The sequence below is a fragment of the Drosophila takahashii genome, chromosome X, assembly GCF_030179915.1.
Source record: "Drosophila takahashii strain IR98-3 E-12201 chromosome X, DtakHiC1v2, whole genome shotgun sequence".
Classification (NCBI taxonomy): domain Eukaryota; kingdom Metazoa; phylum Arthropoda; class Insecta; order Diptera; family Drosophilidae; genus Drosophila; species Drosophila takahashii.
This window is the reverse complement of record NC_091683.1, coordinates 18,304,720-18,323,615: the sequence shown is the minus strand read 5'-3', so window position 1 is coordinate 18,323,615 and position 18,896 is coordinate 18,304,720. Positions and strand designations below refer to the sequence as shown.

The following is an 18,896-nucleotide window of genomic DNA, read 5'->3' as shown; positions in this document are numbered from 1 at the left end:
TTTCTTTGGATGGGAAGCCTTGGGAACTAAGACCTTAATAAATAATTACTCAATTTGTCTAGGGTGAGTAGTTCACACTACCTCTGCAAACCATTCAAGCACAAAATTGGCGCCCAACGTGGGGCCTTAATATATTTTCCTTCTAATCAGCTAACTTTGTCTAGTATTTTCCCACTCAAGTACAAAATACCTTGAGATTAAAATTCTGCCCAATGAAATTCCCCTTTCCATAGCTTCTGGAATTGGGTTAGCCAACCGAGTGCGTGCCTCTTGCAGCTGCAACATCCAAACCCGTTAGCTGGCAAATCGGCAGTGAGAACGACCTTGTCGCGTTCAGCGGTTCGTTTGTGCCTAATTAACAAGTTGGCTGTTGGCTTTCGGCGTCAGCAGTTAGCAGTTAGCAGGCAGCACGCCCAAGAAACAGCATCCCGACATCCCCACATCCTCATGCAAAGCAGGAAGGAAGGGGCAGTGGCATATATATACCATATACCATATATACCATTCGATCCGATCCAATGTGATGTTGCCCCCGAAAGCTTGTTACAGGACGGCGGCTTAGCCGGCGCCTGTGTTGCCGCCGTCGCGTCGCCGCGTCCCAAGATGAATGTGTGTCGTTGTCAGGCCTTGTATTTTGTATGTAATTGGCTTGGCCAGCCTCTTGGCTTAAATAGATGCCTCGTTGCTCGCTCGCTGGCTGCCTGGCGTCACCTGTCGCCCACTGTCCAGTGTCCACTGTCCAGTGAAGCCCCCTTCTCCACGCTCCTTGCATTCGGCAACCAAAAAGCCAAAGACATTTGCAAATCTTTTGTTTCCCATGTCCGATCATTTCTCATATAGGCGAGCGGTCTCCAAAGCCGACGACAAGCGAAAACGACGACGACAAAGGAATACCGCAGGCGCCAGCCAGCCCAAAAAAAAAATAAAGAAAAAAATTGAAATCCAAGAGAAGTAAAACCGAAAAAAAACGTAGCAAATAAAATAAAAGAGCTCCAGACAACGATGCAGACGACGACGACGTTGAGGCCACCAGCGGCCAGTCAAAGTCGGAAAAAGGGGATTCGAAAAGGGGGTCTTTTGGGTTCTTAGCCGAGCACGAGCTTTTGTGAGCGCCACAGGACGACGACGACAACAACTTTGGGGCATTGTCTTCGTGGCGGAGGAGGAGCGACATTCAAATCTTAACTCGAAATCAACGGAGACCGTGGCTCTGGCTGCCTCGCTTCGATTCTTCGATTCTTCGGCGTCTTCGGCTTCTTCGGTTATCCCCCCTCCCGATTCTTGGGGCCAAAACAAATTCGAACTGCCAAAATAATAAGCCGAGGTCCCCTGCATTTTTATGGCGTAGAGACAAATGCGTGGCTCTCGGTCTTCTGAAGGTCGCCACGTTGCTAACGCCAGTGTCTTTGGAAGAAGAGTCTCCTGTTTTCTTTTCTTTTTCCTTTTTTATTTTCAGGCCGGTGGTCGCCGCTTCTGCTGCCATAAAATTTTTGAAACCAGCTCGAGAAAACAGCGAGCAAGAGGCTCTCTGGGACAGATAAGAAATTTTTGCTGAAAACTCGTGCGCCAAAGGAAGCGACAAGCAACCGGTTTATATACGTATATATATTCGTATATATATTGATGGGGGCCCCTGACTGCATAAAATTTGTTTGTGCCTCGGCCCCGGACTCCCATACAAATTGGCTTAGGCAGCGTCTTTGACTTTAAGTTGGCTGGCCGTCGGTAGCAGAGCGCAGTTTAGATGGCTATCAGTAAATAGAACACAAATGAAATTCATCGATAGAAATCGAAATCGCATCGGGGGCGGTTGGCCAAATCAAAAAGGGACGGGGTAAGGGGTCGGGTAAGGGGTCGGGTAAGGGGTCTGGTAAGGGGAAAGGGCCTCCGTTCTTTTCTTTTCTTTTCCTTTGCTTACCTTTCGCTTCTCAACGTTGTCGTGGCGACCATGTGATGGGGTACACATGTTGCTGGCACGACAAAAACAGCAGCCTGAGTTCTGACCTTTTGCCAGCCAAGAACAGCTACGAACAGCTAACCAACAACCAACAGACGACAAAACTACAAGCTGCGCAACACTTAACCATTGAGCCATACAAAGGTGGTATTTGGCATGATGGTGGTTTTCGTTTGCCTCAGTTTGGGTTTTCCTTAAAACTTTTTCGGCGGGGTGGCCTATCAGCGAGCGTCGTGAGCAGCGGGTGGCCGCCCCGAATGGCCGCCAGTGGGAGGAAAAGACCGAGAGACCCAAGACCGACTGACTGGGAAGACAGATAATTTCGACGGGGGATGGTTGGGCTAAGCCGCAAGGCCTTTGGGCACAACCAGAAGTTGCCACCGTCGTCGTCACCAGATGGTAGCTGTCTTGTCGCCCAGGAAAATCCCCAATCAGAGTGCCGAGTGAAAGGTTCCAGTTCCACAATGGGAAAAGCTCTGAAGGGGAAACCTTTGAAACCATTTTGCGAAGGTATTGCTTGTGCTGATTCTACTTGTTAAAGAAAAATAAATATATATTTTTTTAAATATAATATAGGTTTGAATTTAGTTACCATAACCAAAAACCCCAAACAAATATTCACTTCCAAAGATCATTTAATTAATTGGCTCACAGATTCAGATATCATTACAGGCTTCCCTCCATTAGAGGGATTGTGGCGCTCAAGTAGCACACACGGTGCGCATTAATCCCCAGACACGATTTAAGTCAATTAATCAATGGGCAAGACAGGAGAAGCAGAAGCAGCATCATCATCACAATCACAACAATAGAAAGCCACTTGAAGCCTTTGGCGACACTCGAGCACACACACAGTGAAGACAAAAGATACAAAACAGATGCAGATACAGATATAGAAACCGATTCACAAGAGTGTATAATCTGGCTCTAATGATGCCGAGCCGAGCTGCCGAGCGGCTGCTTCTGCTGATGATGATGACAAAAAGCCAAACAACCCAGCAGCCCGGGGGTCTCACTCATGGGGCACCCTACTGTCGACAGCTCCAGAGGGATAAGAGGGCCAAAAGGGGTTAAATCTTGGCCCGAGCCTCAACCTCTACCTCAAACTCAAACTCAAACTCAGACTCTGGCTGTCCGCAGCTCATTCTCACATCATTAATTACAAAATTATTGGGTCCCTCTGTGTGCGTTTCGCTTGGGTCAGTCAGTCGGCCAGTCAGCTAGTCAGCCAGTCAGCCAGGTAATATCCGAAATACACACAGGTGGATTGGATTCGATTGGATTTTAGCCGCAGGAACTGTAACAACAAACCAAAATCCAGCCCAAAACAGAGTCCAAGAGCCCGAGAGCTAAGCAAAATGTTAATTTTCAAATCTCCGTGGGAACTGAAATTAGTCGTTAGCACAGATACAGATATGCCAGAGATACTATACAGATACTACACATAAAGGCAAAGGCCCAGAGATATGGCTGTGGTTTTGACCTGCGGGCGGCCTACACATATTAGCATTGTTGATTTTGACCAGCTCAGCGAGGTGCTCTTAAGGGCACAAAAGATCTCCCAGTAGTTATTGATAAACGCCAAATTGCCCACCCGACGAGGTTCGAGATCAGCAGAGAAAAATATATCAATATGTTAAAAAAAATATTTTTATTTGCGCTGAATATGGTTAAATTTTCTCGTAGTTTACATCTCCGAATTAAATCCAAATTTCGGTTTTAATTTTAGATTTTTCCTGTGGTTTTGTATTCGGTTTTTAGTCAGCCTGCGAAAAATGTGGGTGCTACTTTGATAGCATAGATTACATGAAATTTATTCTCGAGTTTTGTTTTATATTCTTCCAGTGTATATATCTTTTGCATCTACCCTGTCTATCAGCCATAATTGGGCCCTAACTGACTCACGCCAGCACACCATGATTGGCTCAGTCCGAGAACTTAAGTCTGAGCTCTGAGGCCCGAAGTCTGGGGTCTGAGTTAGTGGCAATTAAACGATTTCGTTTCGTGTGCTGTCTTCAGCTGTCTGGGCCTGCTGATGCTGCATGATTAATATGTTTTTGAGTAGTTCTTAGCCAAGGGCTACCATCGTCTAAACAAGCCACGATTTCGATTTTCGATGTTTTTTTTTTTGGTTTATTTTTTGGGGGGCCCCGAAAACAAGAGGCAGGAAAAGCCAAGTCAGTTAGCCGGTTGACAAATCGTTTGTAAATGGCTGCCAGACAAAAGTGGAACACACGCACTCTACGCGGGTCAAGAAATTGGGGGACCCACACCATCGAGAAGGAACCTCGAGAAATGACTATCGAAATTATAGTGTTCAAAAGTGTGCCTGGTCAGCAATCAAAAGTTCATCAAATATGTATGGTATTTCTGCTGGGATATTCGTGAGGGTTGAAATTCTATTGAATTTTGGAAAGATTTTTAAAAATTATATGGTAGTATTTGATTATTGCTCGAGACTAGATCGTTATTATAATGGAAATGTAACATTTCTCTTTACTTGGACATTATTTCTTTTTTCGTATGGCTTCCCACATCTTGTAAGCCCCATTCGACGACTCCGCCCATCCACAAATAAAACTCAGACAGGAAACAATCGACTGAGCCCGGCTAATCCCCCAGTCCAACTTCAAGCTGCCAACACCTGCCACTCATTGGATTCATCCGGGCTACCCATTTATCCGCTTGGCCACTTGAAGAACTCGAACTCGAATCGGAAAATGGTAAATCGCAAAATGCAAAATCACAAATCGCATTCGGTCACAAATGGCAATCCCATTAAGTGAAGGCGCAGCTTTAAGAAATCCAATTAAATGGGAATGAAAATATGCAAAAAATTGGAAAAAGAGACCTGTGACAATAAGGAGCTGGATGCTGAATGCAAAAACCCCACTGAATGCCTGCATAATAATGCCTAAATAATGAGTCAGTGAAGAGTGCGAAGCACTCGAAAGACATTAGCGCACTTGAAACAGGGAGCAAAATGCGAGGATATGGCCTCTGCCTCAGCCACTCGGCAAACGGAAATGTTTTTCATTTTTTTCCCCTAATGAGCGCCAAAAAAGAAAGAGACAGCCATTTGGCAGTGGGAAAGAGAGCGACTGCTTTTGGGTGTTTGTCAAGTACTGCCAGTAGTACTTGGAGCCACTGCATTCAGATCCACATGGCCACCCACTCCACCGAAAAATCTCCTCCCTTTTCCCGGGTGTCAGGTTAAGTGTGCGAGCGAAACAGCAATGGCTGTTGGCAATTTGCATGCAGTGCAGCGAACAAATGAGCAGAATAAATTAAGACAAGGCGGGCACAACAAGAAATGTACACTGCAAGGAATCGGAATAAAAAATGAAAATACTTTTGTAAATAAAAGCAAATAAAGAAATGCATTTATAACATTTAAACTTCCTTTTAATCGTACAAAGAAACACAAAAAAAACACATTTCGTACAATACATAGATTAGTATTTAAGAACTGATTGATTTTTGTGGAAAATCAGGATTTGTGTTTTTGTCAAAAACAGGATCTTTTTATGCCAAGTTTTTCCTGTAATTCGGCCAAAAATTGAACCAAATCAAAACCACATACTGTTTTGGACAGTTTACAATATAATCTAACACTCCCCATTATTTTTCGAAACTTTTAATTTTTGACCAATTTTCGCATTTTATAGGGGTTACATCATGATTTTTTGCAAAAAAATTACAAATTTAAAAAATTTCTAGGTTTAAATGCCAATTGATTAGGAATTTAATTACGAGTTCAGCGATGTAAGACATTCCAGATTTGGACAATTATTTTCTAAGTTTCGTCCAGAATACTGATAGGTTTTGGAGAAAAATCAGAATTTCGGTTTTTGGCAAAAACATGGTTTTTTAAGTGTATTTATATAAAAAAATATATTTATAAGAAAAAAATAGGATAGGAATCATAAAAAATAAAGAGAGAGAGAAGCAGAGATGCATTCCAAGGATCTGTCGAGTGGGAAGTGAAGAAATGGAGCCCGAGAGCAGAAGAAACAGGAGAATCTGGAGGAGGAGAATCCATGGCCGCTTGACAAAAGACACTTGAGGCCAACAAAAACGGCAAGAAGGAGGAAAAAAAAAAGGAAAAACAAAACCAACAACAACGACTGGGGCATAAATAAAGATGACGAAGCTGGCCAGAAAGAGAGGCACGACGAGAAAGCGAAAGCAAAAAGCCCAAAGGTGCAGAGGCGCCAGAAAGAGAGCGAGCGATTGCAATGGCTTTTTACCACAATGGCGGAAATGTGTGAATGAGGTGGCCACTCGAACGCGAGAGAGAGAGGGCTGTATGCGAAAAGAAAGAGAGGGGGCAACTATAATTAGCACAGTGCGCGCGTTTTTATTTTATTTTATTTTATTTTTCTTCTTTTTCTTTTTAAGCTAAGACGCACGCGAAACGCACTGGCAAAAGCAAAGGCAAACAGCCCGGGCAATTAAACTAGGTACACTCCCCATTGCAATTTGTCATCGCCTTGAGTGCATTTTAATCGTAAACGTAATAAAAAAAATATTTATATATAAATAATAAATGGCCAGAGTGGCCCAAGGGTTAATTGCTAACCCACTTGGTCGATCGTCGCCCGCTTAATTACTGGAAAGCGCCCACTGCACCACCGAGCCACCGAACCACACCACTCGACCACCTCGGCCAGTGGGTCAGGAATTGTTGACTTGCACAAATTGCTTTATAATCGTCATCAATAAATGAAGCCGGTCATTAGTCGGTCGGTCATATGTGCACCACCCCATCAAGAACCCAGCCAAAACCCCATCTTCAATCCAATCCACGATAAGCAAAATTGTTAGGCAAATATAATTATTTGGGTTCCGAAATCCGTAAGGAGCCATCAGTTATTTATTATCGTTATTAACGATATATAGGGTGGTTTCAAGGGTGTTTAATGCTACATAAAAATATTATTTCCTTTTAAACTTGTACACAATTGAGGAAGTGAGAAACTGCCTCCATAAATTATGCTTCATGTAACGAACCTTAAACAAAAAATAAACGATTTCGAATTACTTCCGAATGCATGCCAAAGAGACATCCTTCATCCATTCGCCTTCCATTCGATATACTAAAAACATATATTAATTATTCAACCTTGAATATTTTCTGATTGCAATTTCGTCGAAGTTAATTCGCATTTATTTATGTATTTTTAGCAGTGATCGCATCGAAAAAGTGATCAGACATTCCCGAGGATGGCGTGACTCAGGTTCAAAATCGAAATCAAAATCGGCGCCCGTCGGGAATGGAATAAGAATCGGAATCCGAATCAGAATCACCAAAATTACTCCTCTCTCTTTTCGTTCGATTTCTGTGGAAGCAACGAGTACGTGTCACAAATTATTAATAATCCATAATAAAAAGTATAATTTCATTTAATAATGAGACGCGTGTAGAAATCGTCGTCAGGATGCTCAAGTTGAATTTTTCATTTAATAAATCATCGAAAAATGAAGTTGCCGCCGCAGACGCATACTAATTTCTTTCTCCTCCTTGAGTTAAGTATTTATTTGTATTATTTTTTTTTGGTGGTTGACCACGTTGCGCCCATTTTGTGGCGCCAGGGTCGACGTTGCATGTGCCTCCTCCGCCTTTTCTGTTCTTTTTTTTGTTTTTGTTTCTGGTTCCTCATCGCTGGCAGTTAAATTTCTGTTGGTTTTCCAACGTGACGCCTGTCAGCTGGCGTTTTTCAGAGGGCCTCTATATAAATTGGTAAGCGCTCTATGGCCGAGACAATTAAATGCCTAATTTTGTGTTGAACCCCCTCTACGAACCCTCCAACCTTCTCAACACCGCGCTAACCCGTGGCGTTTGTTTTTCCAAATAATTCATTAATATTTTTCTGTGTTTCTGTTTCTTTTTTTTGTTTTTTTGGGTAATTATGACGGGTGGCGCTTGCCTGCCTGAGTTGCATGTGCAATGTATTTTTTCGTAGTTTTTGTTGGGCGTTTCGGGTGCCAATTTCATGCGCTTTTCTCGTTAAGGGCGATAATTTATCAACAAGCTGGAAAATGTGGTTAACGCCCGAGGGGAGTTGGAAAAAATGTGGAAAAACATTAAAGACAGGAGTTTAAATGTTTGTTTTCATTTCGGAGCTTTGATTTCTGTATTGCACATGCAAATAAAACCGTTTATATTTGCCGTCAGACGGGTGATACAAATATTATTGATTGATATACATATTTCTGATAATCGAATGATTTCGGTTTACAGATTTATTTGTTTTTAGATTAGTAGACATTTTAGTTTCGTTTCTTTCTATATAATTGAAATCCTCTTGAATGCTTCACCTATTAAAAAGTATTATCACTAATTTTCTTTTCAGTTTTTCGTGGGCATTTTCAGTCGAGCGGAGAAACTGCGCCACAAGACAAAACGAGGCCATTATCTCCCCACTGTGCCGCTGCCACGCCCACTGTGCAACGCCCTAGTCTGGGCATATATAGTCATTCGTCTATTTTCCACCAGCTAGTCAGGTAAATATTGCACTACACCAAAAGAAAAAAAAGAATACAAAATAAGAAGCAAGAGTTTTAAAAATAAAATAATCAATATACACAAAAAAAAACACGGTGAGATCAAATTGATATGCGCATGGTAAATTTCTGGCATTTATACGCATATCGTTTTTTACCATGCCGCCTATCAATTCAAAATTTACATAATATCAAATTGATCATCTTTTCATATAATTTTGTGGTTTTGGCTAAAAAAAAAGGTATACAAATGTTTTTTAAGGAAATTTACATAAAATTAAAATATTAAAATGAAACACTTTTTTTTTCGCTGTGCATAGATCAGGGTCCGGTTTGCTTCAGTTTGGACTCTCATCATCTGGCTGAGGTGCAACGATAACAATAATTGCCCAACATTTTCTAGGTTATTATTTCGTTATTGCCGTTGCTGCTGACCCGTGTGTAAATTATCGGGGAGAATATAGGAGAATATGGTGAAATATAGTGGATGTGTGTATATAAGAATAGGCTTCGCTTCGCTCCATTTGCCAGCGGCATCGCATCGATTGATTCAATTAATTATCCCACTAATAGTTCATTTTTCCCCTCTTTCTTGTTTCACTTCTTGTTTTCCCCTTTGTTGGTGCGTGTGCCTAATCAAGTTTTCTCCATATTTTCCATATATGTGTATATTTTTTTACCCACATATCGTTGTGGCTCCTTTATGCAAATAAACGCACACCTATTCATACATTTTGAAAATTGTTTTCCCAGTGATTGACGCTTTGACAGAGACAACTTAGTTGTCAACACGCAAGAATCATGTCCACAGCGGAGTTGTGATATATATGGGGAAACCATTGGGCCCAGAACCTTAACAATATCCAGCTACAGCTACAGCAACTATCAATCTATGACAACCGCCCCCCTTTTTTCACAGGTGCCCCCCGCTTTTTAATGAGAGACAACACAGAATTTGCGTGCTCGAATCAGAGTTGTTCTCGTTGTTGTCTGGATATTAGATGTTGTTAAAGTTGTTGCCATAATTGTTGTCAGACTAACTATAACTATATGGTTAATGGAATGGCGACGATAAGTCAGGCCAATAATCGAATCAAACAGGCAAGTGAAATCATAAAAGTGTCAATCTGGATTATAATGGAATCAAAGTCAGGAAGTAGTGATTACTAGTACTAGATTGCTAGAACCGAGAAATAATAAAAGTGCAAGTTTTGAAAAACCAAAATTTCAACAGGTGAAAATTCTGGTAAATGACTTTCACCTGTCCGCAAGTCCACAAACGAAAAGATTCTCCCAAAAACAAAGACAGATAAGCGATGGCAAACAGAGAGAGAAAAGAATGAATGGTTTTTTTGGGGATCTCGGCAAACATTTTGACTAAGTAAAGATCAACAAGAGGATCAAAGGTTGCCAGACTTTTCGGTATCTTCACATGTGCCAGTGGCGCCAGCAAAAGATATATCCAGAAAAATAGAGGGGGAGATGGGAGATGAAAGCAGCGACTAAAATAGAATAAATAAATTATATTAAAATACATATCAATCTAAAATTTTTTAAAGTAATATATTATAAAAAGTTTTTCTATAATAGGAACCCAAAGAAATGTCGAAATACTCCCTCCAAATACTCCCCACACAAAAGTCAAGATAATAGCCTGATATCTGATGACCTACGAGATTATAGAGATTACTTTTTAGGCGCCAGCGGAGGCAGCTTCCGTTTTTGTGCCACTCGAGTGTTGCAAGCTGTCTGAACGCTATCTTTTCCATTCCACTTCAATCTGAATATAAATATGAATCCGAATAGGAGAATACGAATCCAAATCCGAATCAACAACTCTCCAGACTTGCAGACAAGTCAAACAACACAGGCAAATATCTTAAATTCAAATGGAAACAAAGGCAAACAGACAAACAGATGAGAGACGGGAGATGCAAGACAGTCTGAGTTGGGGACAAACATTTGAATACCAATAGAGATTTACACAATGTGGTAGCATGTTTGAGGTGTTTAACTGTCACCTCAGACTTAGGCACTCGGCAGATAGCGCATCTTATAGCATAACGATCTAACAATCCCATTCCAACCGATCTGAGATGGCGCTTCTTCGCTCGGAGGAGTAAGCCAAACAGAAACTCGGATAAAAAAGTGGGCGATGCACTGGGAGAAGTTATATGTTTCTATATTTTATAGATAAAGCATAGAAATATATAAATTAATTTTTTATACTTTTTTCCATTTCTAGATCAAATAAAAATATTATTTATATTTTACTAGTCATAAAATATATTTATATAATTTTTCCACTGTGTAGCAGTAGGCACACTTTCGGGGCAAAGTGCGTTTGTGAGTAGATAGTCGCGTTTGGAAATCTATTTGCCTGGCAAACATTGCACTTCCTGTGTCCCCTGCTCATCCCATCTCTTTCCCTGCTTTTCTGGGTGGAAATCCAAGTCAAGCTTGTCTATTTGCGTTGGCCTAATGGAAAATCCACCGTAGCGCCCAGAAAAGGCAAAAAAAAGAGGAGGAAAAACATATCCTGTGATCTCCTTTTTGGCAACAATGGCCAAACAATGGGCTTTCCTCGCCAGCTGGCGCTGCTCACTTGGATTTGTGGTATGTATACTTTCATGACTGACTGTATGACAAGATACCGAGATGAAAGTATACAAGTTTTTTTTTGTTTAAGGGGGGAAGGGACCCCAGAAGGGGTCTTAATCGCTCTGCACGCACACTTGCCGCACAATGGGATCCTGGGATCCTTTGCACAGCATGTGTGCATTGTCCTGGCATCGTAAACTCGTCTTCAGCTGTCGTCGCGCGCCCTTAATTTCTAAGCATTTGTTTAGACATGCACCGCAGCGCAAGGAGACAATAAAGAAATCCCGAGCAGAATGATAATAAATAGAGGGGAATAATGAATAATATGTAATAATAAGAGGGAGAAGGAGCCAAGAGATTGCGGTGACTGCACCGCGGGAGACGCGGCGTATGAGCAATCTCAGCCAACCTCAAAACCCAAAGACACAAAAAAAGAAACTGAGAATGGGGAAAAAAGTGGGCGTGGGTCTGGTTAATTATGTTGTTAGACAACGATCGCGTATCCCGGGCCCAAGATACCTTTTCCCTTAAGGATATTAGGATAGGATAATCTTGTTGCTGCGGCTCGCATAATCCTGCCATTCACCAACATCCTACCGATCCGATCCGATACGATACGATCCCATCAGCGGAATCGAAGCGAAGCGATCCAGGGGCGGGCAGCAACTAATCATCAAGGGGATTAACTGCCATTGAGAGGACCACTCCTGACTTCTCTTCTAATGAGGGATCGCAAAAGTAGGTACCTCTTGAAATTATCCAGGAATATATTGCACATAATTGGGTGCACTTAAAACTATCGCGTAGGTTAACTTGTAGTTTTTCTATTTTAAAAGAAAATTATATTTATTTTATATTTTTTTAATAAACCCCCACAAACCTTTTCCACTTAAGGGCGGAATTTTGCTGCCTCTTATCTGCGCCAAGTGTTTTCCTCAAATGCGGACAAGCAGATGTAGATAAAGCCCAGAAATGTCAGGCCAAATCGAAATCTCACTCTGGCCAAGCCCATCTCATAACCACTCGCCACAGTAAGGGTTAAGGGGTCGTAGGACCCCCGGGGGCATTAGCATATTACTCTTTTGGATCCGGGGATCCAGAACCTTAGAGCCTTTAGCTAACGTGACCAGCGGCACTTAAAGTTCTAGTTCTTCCGCCTTCCTCTCTTTTTTTCGGGTGTTTTGTCACAAATTTTGGAACATTTAGCCCAGGTTGCTGCGGTCGCCGGGCGTTGAAACTAATTAACATATTTAATGTTTTTGGCACGTTTGACTCTCTGGGTTTGGCCACGGAAAAGGGAGTCCTGGCGCCAGGCCTAGTTAAAATCTAATAAAAACCTGAGCATGCCTCATAAATTTCACTCCCACACCCCCCAAAAATATATATATTTTTATTTTTTATTTTATTTTCTCAAGAGGGGTTGGTTGAGCGCCTAATGGCGAACGCGCTTTTATGTTAAATTAATCCCGAGATCCTTTTTTTTTCGGTTTTTTGGGGTGGCACTACTGCTGAATGCTGAATGTAGAACGAGGTGGCAAGTACGTTGTCGCTGAGGTGCGACAAAATATCGCAAATAAAAATTCCATTTTGTGTTTTGGAATTTTTTAATATTCAAATGAAGTCTCGCGCAAGGGAGACGCGAATATTTGTGCCTTTGAAGAGTTTTGCCGGGGTAAGTTTCATTTCCCTTCCGCATTGGAGTGCCTTAAAGTCAGCACTTTAAATGGAGAGGTCCTGAAGAGCTTTGGGATTTTCGAGGGACGATTTATCAAGCAGATGAGAAAAAAAGAGTGCTTCATTTTCACACCAGAAATCTGGCTAACCACCTTTTCAATTACAAAAACCCACTTAATTTAATAATTCAGTCGTTAGGCAAGCAGAATTCACAACTTCCTCAACTTGAGAATGCGATCAATGAAAGATGCTCGTAAAAAGTGGTCATAAAATTTTCCTTCAGCTTTTTTGTGTCTCGAAACCGAGTTAAGAGCAACTAAAAATGATTTTCCAATCACAAGCGCCAACTTAATCTGGCCTCACCTGGTCTCATTCCCATTCCCAATCCCATTACCATGCTCCAAACCGAGTTACGCCCTCCGGCAAATTGCGTGTGGCTTCCATCAGTTGAATGATTGATGGCCCAGACCAGTTTCTTCTTCTAAAAAAAAAACTATACAGGCAAAAATAACCAGCTGTTGCAAAAAACAAAAAAAGGTGATATTGCTCCTTTCACTTGGCAAAACGATGAGGAACAGCAGGCCTAATCTAGCTGATCGCCACCGATAGCCAGCCATTGATACCCTTTTCCTCTACTCTTTTTCCGGGACTCTTGGGCACCGCATGATATGATATGGCCGCCAGATAGCGGTGGCATTAGGCATTAGATAAGAAATCAGACGTATATAGAAGGGACCAAGTTATTTGTGGTTGCAACAGCAGCAGCAACATCATTATCATCATCGGTAGGTAGGAAGCATCCTCATTAATGGCTTAGTACCGAAGAGGGTTGCAACTTTTAGGGGTTGATCACCATTCGAATAGGAGGGTGATCCTACCGTTCGCAAACGAATTAATTACTAGATTTTTAAGTCTACTACCTCATCTACCAAATTACATACAAATGTGCCGAAACTTTGTCACTCAATGTATTTGAAGCTTAAAGCTAACAATTAACTCATAGAAGGGCTATAACAAGTTGTATACCCATTATAAACGTTAAAACTTGTATAAAAAGTATGGTTAAAGTACCTATTAAAGATGCGCTGCTTTAACAGCTAGCAGAAACCACTCGATAATCACAGAAAATCATTCGAGTCTTATTAAACTAGCCGTATCAATTCAGGACCCAAGCGATCAAGGTGGTTGTCAAGGCAGTCAGGACATTAGACTTTGTCCAAGCCTAATTGGTGGCACAATGAGCATTCCATCCGCTCCAATCCACTTCAATTGAAGGCAATTCACTGCCTAGTCCCCACACTCCTCAAAATATTTTCAGCAGAGACAGGGGAAAGAGAAAGAGACCTTCGACCACGAGCCAAGGATAAGGATGGCAAGGATCTGGAGTCTGGAGTCTAGAGTCTGGATCTGAACCTGAATCCGAGCTGGCTGTCAACTTCAAAAGAGCCTTTCAAATTGTATTTTGGGCAACACCTAACTACCTGACCCCGGGATGGCCTTTAAAGAGCGCGTCTAAAGCAGACAAATTGGCCAGATCTCATATCCCATATCCCATATACCATATCCCATAGCTCATATCCCATACACAAACGCACACACGTGCAGTTGCGGGCCGCCTTTGATTTTCTAAGCGAATTGTTTCAAGAAAACCACCAGAGAACGCTGCCCGAGATTGAGGTTGAGCCACGAATGTAGGTAGGATATGGGTTATCCGAAGGATGGGCTCTTTAAAGGACTCTCCCGTGTGTGTGAGTGTGTTTTGCGCCTCAATTAATTTGATTTGCGTCCGTTTTCGTGTCCGGAAATGGAACTCCACTTGAGTTTAGTTTGTCAACCCGTTCCGTTCCGTTCTGTTCAGTTCAGTTCAGTTCAGTTCCTCTCCTCGGACACAATTTTTGTTTTTTTCGCTTCGTCTGCTGCCGCTTCAAAAATCTCTGGGATGGGATATGCTGAGGACCGAGGACTGGGAATCCGTGGGTTGGGAGGCTGCTCGAGACCACTTCTCCATGGTTGAATGGGCACAGAAGATGGCCAACTATGCTTTGAACTATGGGGAAACTAATGGCAGCAGACATACATGTACTTCCCATCTTTTTCGCCTCTTCCCCTTCGCAGCTTTGAATTGGATGAGTTTCAGCACACCGGGGAAAAAATTCTAAAAGTCATCTGGCAACAACAAAAAAATACACGAAATTTACCAACAATATAAAACGTATGTATATTTATTTTTTAATTTGTTAAAAAGTATTTCAAGTCTTTAAGTTTGCTTTTTAATTTAAATACATTTTTTACTAGATCTGCTTTATTAAAAAATGCCCCGAGAAATGTATAAAAAATATCCATATATTATCATCTGGCAACAACAACAAAAATACAGGAAATTTACCAACAATATACAATTTATATATAATATTTTTTAATTTGTTAAGAAGTATATCTTTAAATTTAAATTTTTTACTAGATCTGCTATATAAAAATCTATATTTTACTTTTCTAGAGCTATACAATTTTTAGAGTTATAAAATTGTTTATTTAAAGTTCTTTTCTTCATTCTCTCCGTTTGGGATGGTATTTCTTTCTGTTTGTAAAGGCTTTTCTAGCTGAAAAGGAGCTGGGGTTGGCTAATTGGAGTAGAGAGTGTCCCAACTTGAGCTGCAATAGTTAAACGCATTAGGCGACACCTTCCTGCCGCCTGCAACCACCCTCCACCCTTCGTCCCATTGAGCCACCCCCTTTGACCCTTTGGTGGTTCATTATACCTTATTAGGGTGGCTCTTTGGGTCTTTGCGGCAACATGGCCGACTGACACGCACACACTCGCAACAGATACACACACACACACTCGAACAGAGGGCGTTTAAAAACGCGCGCGTTTTCTGCCGCCCGCTAAGTGCATTTCAATGTATGAAAAGCCGCTTCCGTTTCCGCAACGCTTTGGGGCACCTCATCCTCATCCCCAAATGAATCGCTGGCCATATATTTATATACGGCAGCTATATGGTAGAACAAAGGTGGGCCACAATTACGGAATTACTGAATTGCGGGTCTGAAGGTTGGAAGGTCTGAAGCTCTGAAGCTCTGAACTTCTGAAGGCCTGCGACGTTGTTGTTTTGACACGCAGCCAGCAAAATCACCCATATAAAATCACCCACCACCGCCCACATTGACCCCACTTTGACGACGACCGCAAAAAGTGTTAAATTATAGACTTTAATAACGCTCTCGGGTCCCGGCTTCTACATGGGGAACTATCCCCATGATAATATGATTATAACGCTTTTGAGAGCGCCAACAGATGGCGACACATTTAGGGGTTGTGGCTGTTTTGCTTTCCAGAAACTATCAAAGTTAAACAGTAAATTACATACTTATTTCTTGGAACTATACTCGAAGAACTATTATAATTCCAAGGAAAGAACTTTTAAATGCAAATAAATTGATACTATAAAGTGTTTATAGTCCCTGGTAAAAATAAACAATGAAATAATCGAATAAGCTAAGCTCTCGACTATATTTCTGTGAAATATTGGCTACAAGTGGCCAGCATATATTAGGAACCCCTTGATTAAATAAATACCGGACACCGATTCGAAATCGCTGGCCACACCACACGCAGCGTCGGCATTTTGGCGTTTGAACTAAGCGAAATTAATGGCCAACACAGGCTACTTAGGCGGAGGCCCACGCACACCGCCGGACACGAGACTCGGATTGTCCAATTGTCCGGTGGATCGGTGGTTCAGTGGATCGGTGGTTCGGGAGGAGGAGTAGCCCTTATCCGCCGCTTGTTCGCTGTGCGATTTATGACTCGGCATGCAAAACGAGCCGAGATATATAAAAAAAAAAGGAAGAGAAAAAGAAAAAGGAGGCGGAGACATGACACAAAACTGCAGAACCACATGGCGCCCGCCCAAGATCATAATGATCATGGCTCGTAGGAGAGAGAGCGAGACAGAGAGATATACGATATATAGTCACAACGGGTGGGCCCCACCGTCCGATCAATAAAAATGAAAATTTGCCCAGCAGTTGATGAAATTTACGCGATCGGCGTCGGCACAACTACAAAGTCAAAAGAAGCGCGCGAGAGCTCGGCCTTCAAATGAAAAGTCCACCGACAATTTGCCTGGCGCCCCTTTTTCCAAACCCCCCTTTACTTTATTTTACGTCCCATCCAGAATCGAGAATCCAGAGTCCCCGATCCCGAGGGAGCTTATCCATCCGCTTCATGCGTGTGAGAAGTTTTAGATAAGCCAACTATACACTTCAAAGTGCAAACTCCGAAGGAAAGCGAGTCAACCAGTCGGATGCCATGCAAATTCACATTGATAAGCGGGAGAGAAGAAAACGGAGATGGGGTAACTGGCGGGGTTGATATTTGAAGTGCCGAGTGTTAGGCGCAGGCTCTTTGATATGGGGCCTAGATAAAGTTCGCTTTGATGTGCTGCAGTTCCGTTGAATCTTTATTTTTTTCCCCTTCAAGCTTCATTGAATGAGGTTATTACTTTGTGAAACAGGAAGAAAAAAACCATAATAACTTGAAAGGAGATCGATTAACCTAGAGTATGCCCCACGTTGGGCGCCAAAATCTATCATTTCACGAAAAATACTGCGTAATATATATTTTAAAATCTCTACTCATAGCTAAATAAAATAATCCAATGGCCTGTAGAATTCCTTGGTATCGCTGAATTGTGGGTTTTGTTTTTGTTGTAGATCTGTGTTTTTTTTTTTTTTGGGTGTAGCTTAAATAACTAATGCGGTAAACAAAGAAGACGTACAGTACTTACAAATCCATGTTTATCACTAATATTGTTGGTCAATTTTAATTTGTGAAATGAAACAACTTTCTGCATCCATTGCTCACCCGTTGTGGGCGAATCTGGATGGATATACATGCGTTTTGGCATCTCGGGGTCCGCTTTCCCAGCCACCATCCAGCGACTGTAATTGCAATTGTTATTTTTAATATCGCAGCCCATCTTCTTCTTCTTATTCTTGCTTAAGACTCACCTATTATGAAATTTATAACGATAATCGTCCGCCGCCACGATGTCCAGTAGCAAGATGTATTTAGCCTTGGCGTCCAGTCCCGAAACACGAAATTTCATTTGCGGAAACATTTGTCTGCAGGGGAGAGAGCGAAAAAGAACGAAATGAGGGATTAGAGATGGGTGTGCTTATATAGTACAGGGGGTATAGTCATTTTCCCCGGCTAATCAAATAAAACATTAATCAGTGCGGCTTATAAAGCCCAAGACCCATGACCACGTTCTGGTTCTCAGGGGCCCACCTTCGGGGCCAAGATCCATCTATATCCACGTCCAGTCGAGGCATGCTAACCACAGTCGCACTCGCACTGGCACTGGCACAATCATCATCATCATCATTATCAGATTCGGACTACGAGTTGGCCAAAAGCAAACAAAAGCAAACAGAAAGCCCGCAGACCAGACCCAGTCGGGCTATCAAGTGGCGCCAAGCCACAAATTGTTTCGGCTCGACTCGGAGCTCCAAACTCCCCGCCATTCGGATTCAAATTGGCCTAAAAAGAGAGGCTGAGGCTGCGGCTCAAGCAGAGTGCCAGGTTCCTCTTGGCCAGGTTGATTAGCCATGTTGGTGGCAATGTGCAAACTCGAAAATTACATGGCCCGGCCAAAAGGGGGAACACACAGGCAGGCGATTCCGATGCGATGCGATGTCGTTGTCCCTCGGAACAACCGAACAACTGAGCAGCCCAACAACCCAGCCATCCCAACCATCCCATCCACCCAAAAAGGAACCCGTGGATGGACCAAGAGGTCCGAGAGGCATCATCTCTGGCCAGAGGAGATCTCGCCCGGCACACACACGGGCATAAATATGAAAATTATAACTTTAAGTAGCAATCACTCAATCGCTGATCGGGTTCAGGTTCAGCACGGATGCACTGAGCGAAAAAGGGGCTCATTCTGTGCATTTTCTTTTATGTTCTAAATTTCCTTATAATTCCCAAGTGCTTTTTTGGGTAAGCTCTTCTGTTGATTAAACCTATGCCTATGAAACTCAGGACTGTAGATTGTAATTGTCAAAGCTAAAGTTTCTATAGATCGTGGTGATCTTTAAAGCTTAAATTCTTTATAGATTTTTTTTACAGTGTTCATCTGAGGTTGGGACT

At 42.2% G+C, this 18,896-nt stretch overlaps 1 protein-coding gene across 1 annotated transcript in view; it reads right to left on the bottom strand.

Annotated features, from left to right (window-relative positions):
* bi (T-box transcription factor bifid) overlaps nt 1–18,896 on the bottom strand; it is a 62,517-nt gene that overhangs the window by 18,977 nt on the left and 24,644 nt on the right. The window contains exons 3-4 of the mRNA XM_070218975.1: nt 17,753–17,866; nt 17,521–17,683 (exon numbers count right to left, since the gene is read on the bottom strand). Coding sequence (XP_070075076.1) covers nt 17,521–17,683; nt 17,753–17,866 — 277 coding nt within the window. The remainder of the gene's footprint in view (nt 1–17,520; nt 17,684–17,752; nt 17,867–18,896) is intronic.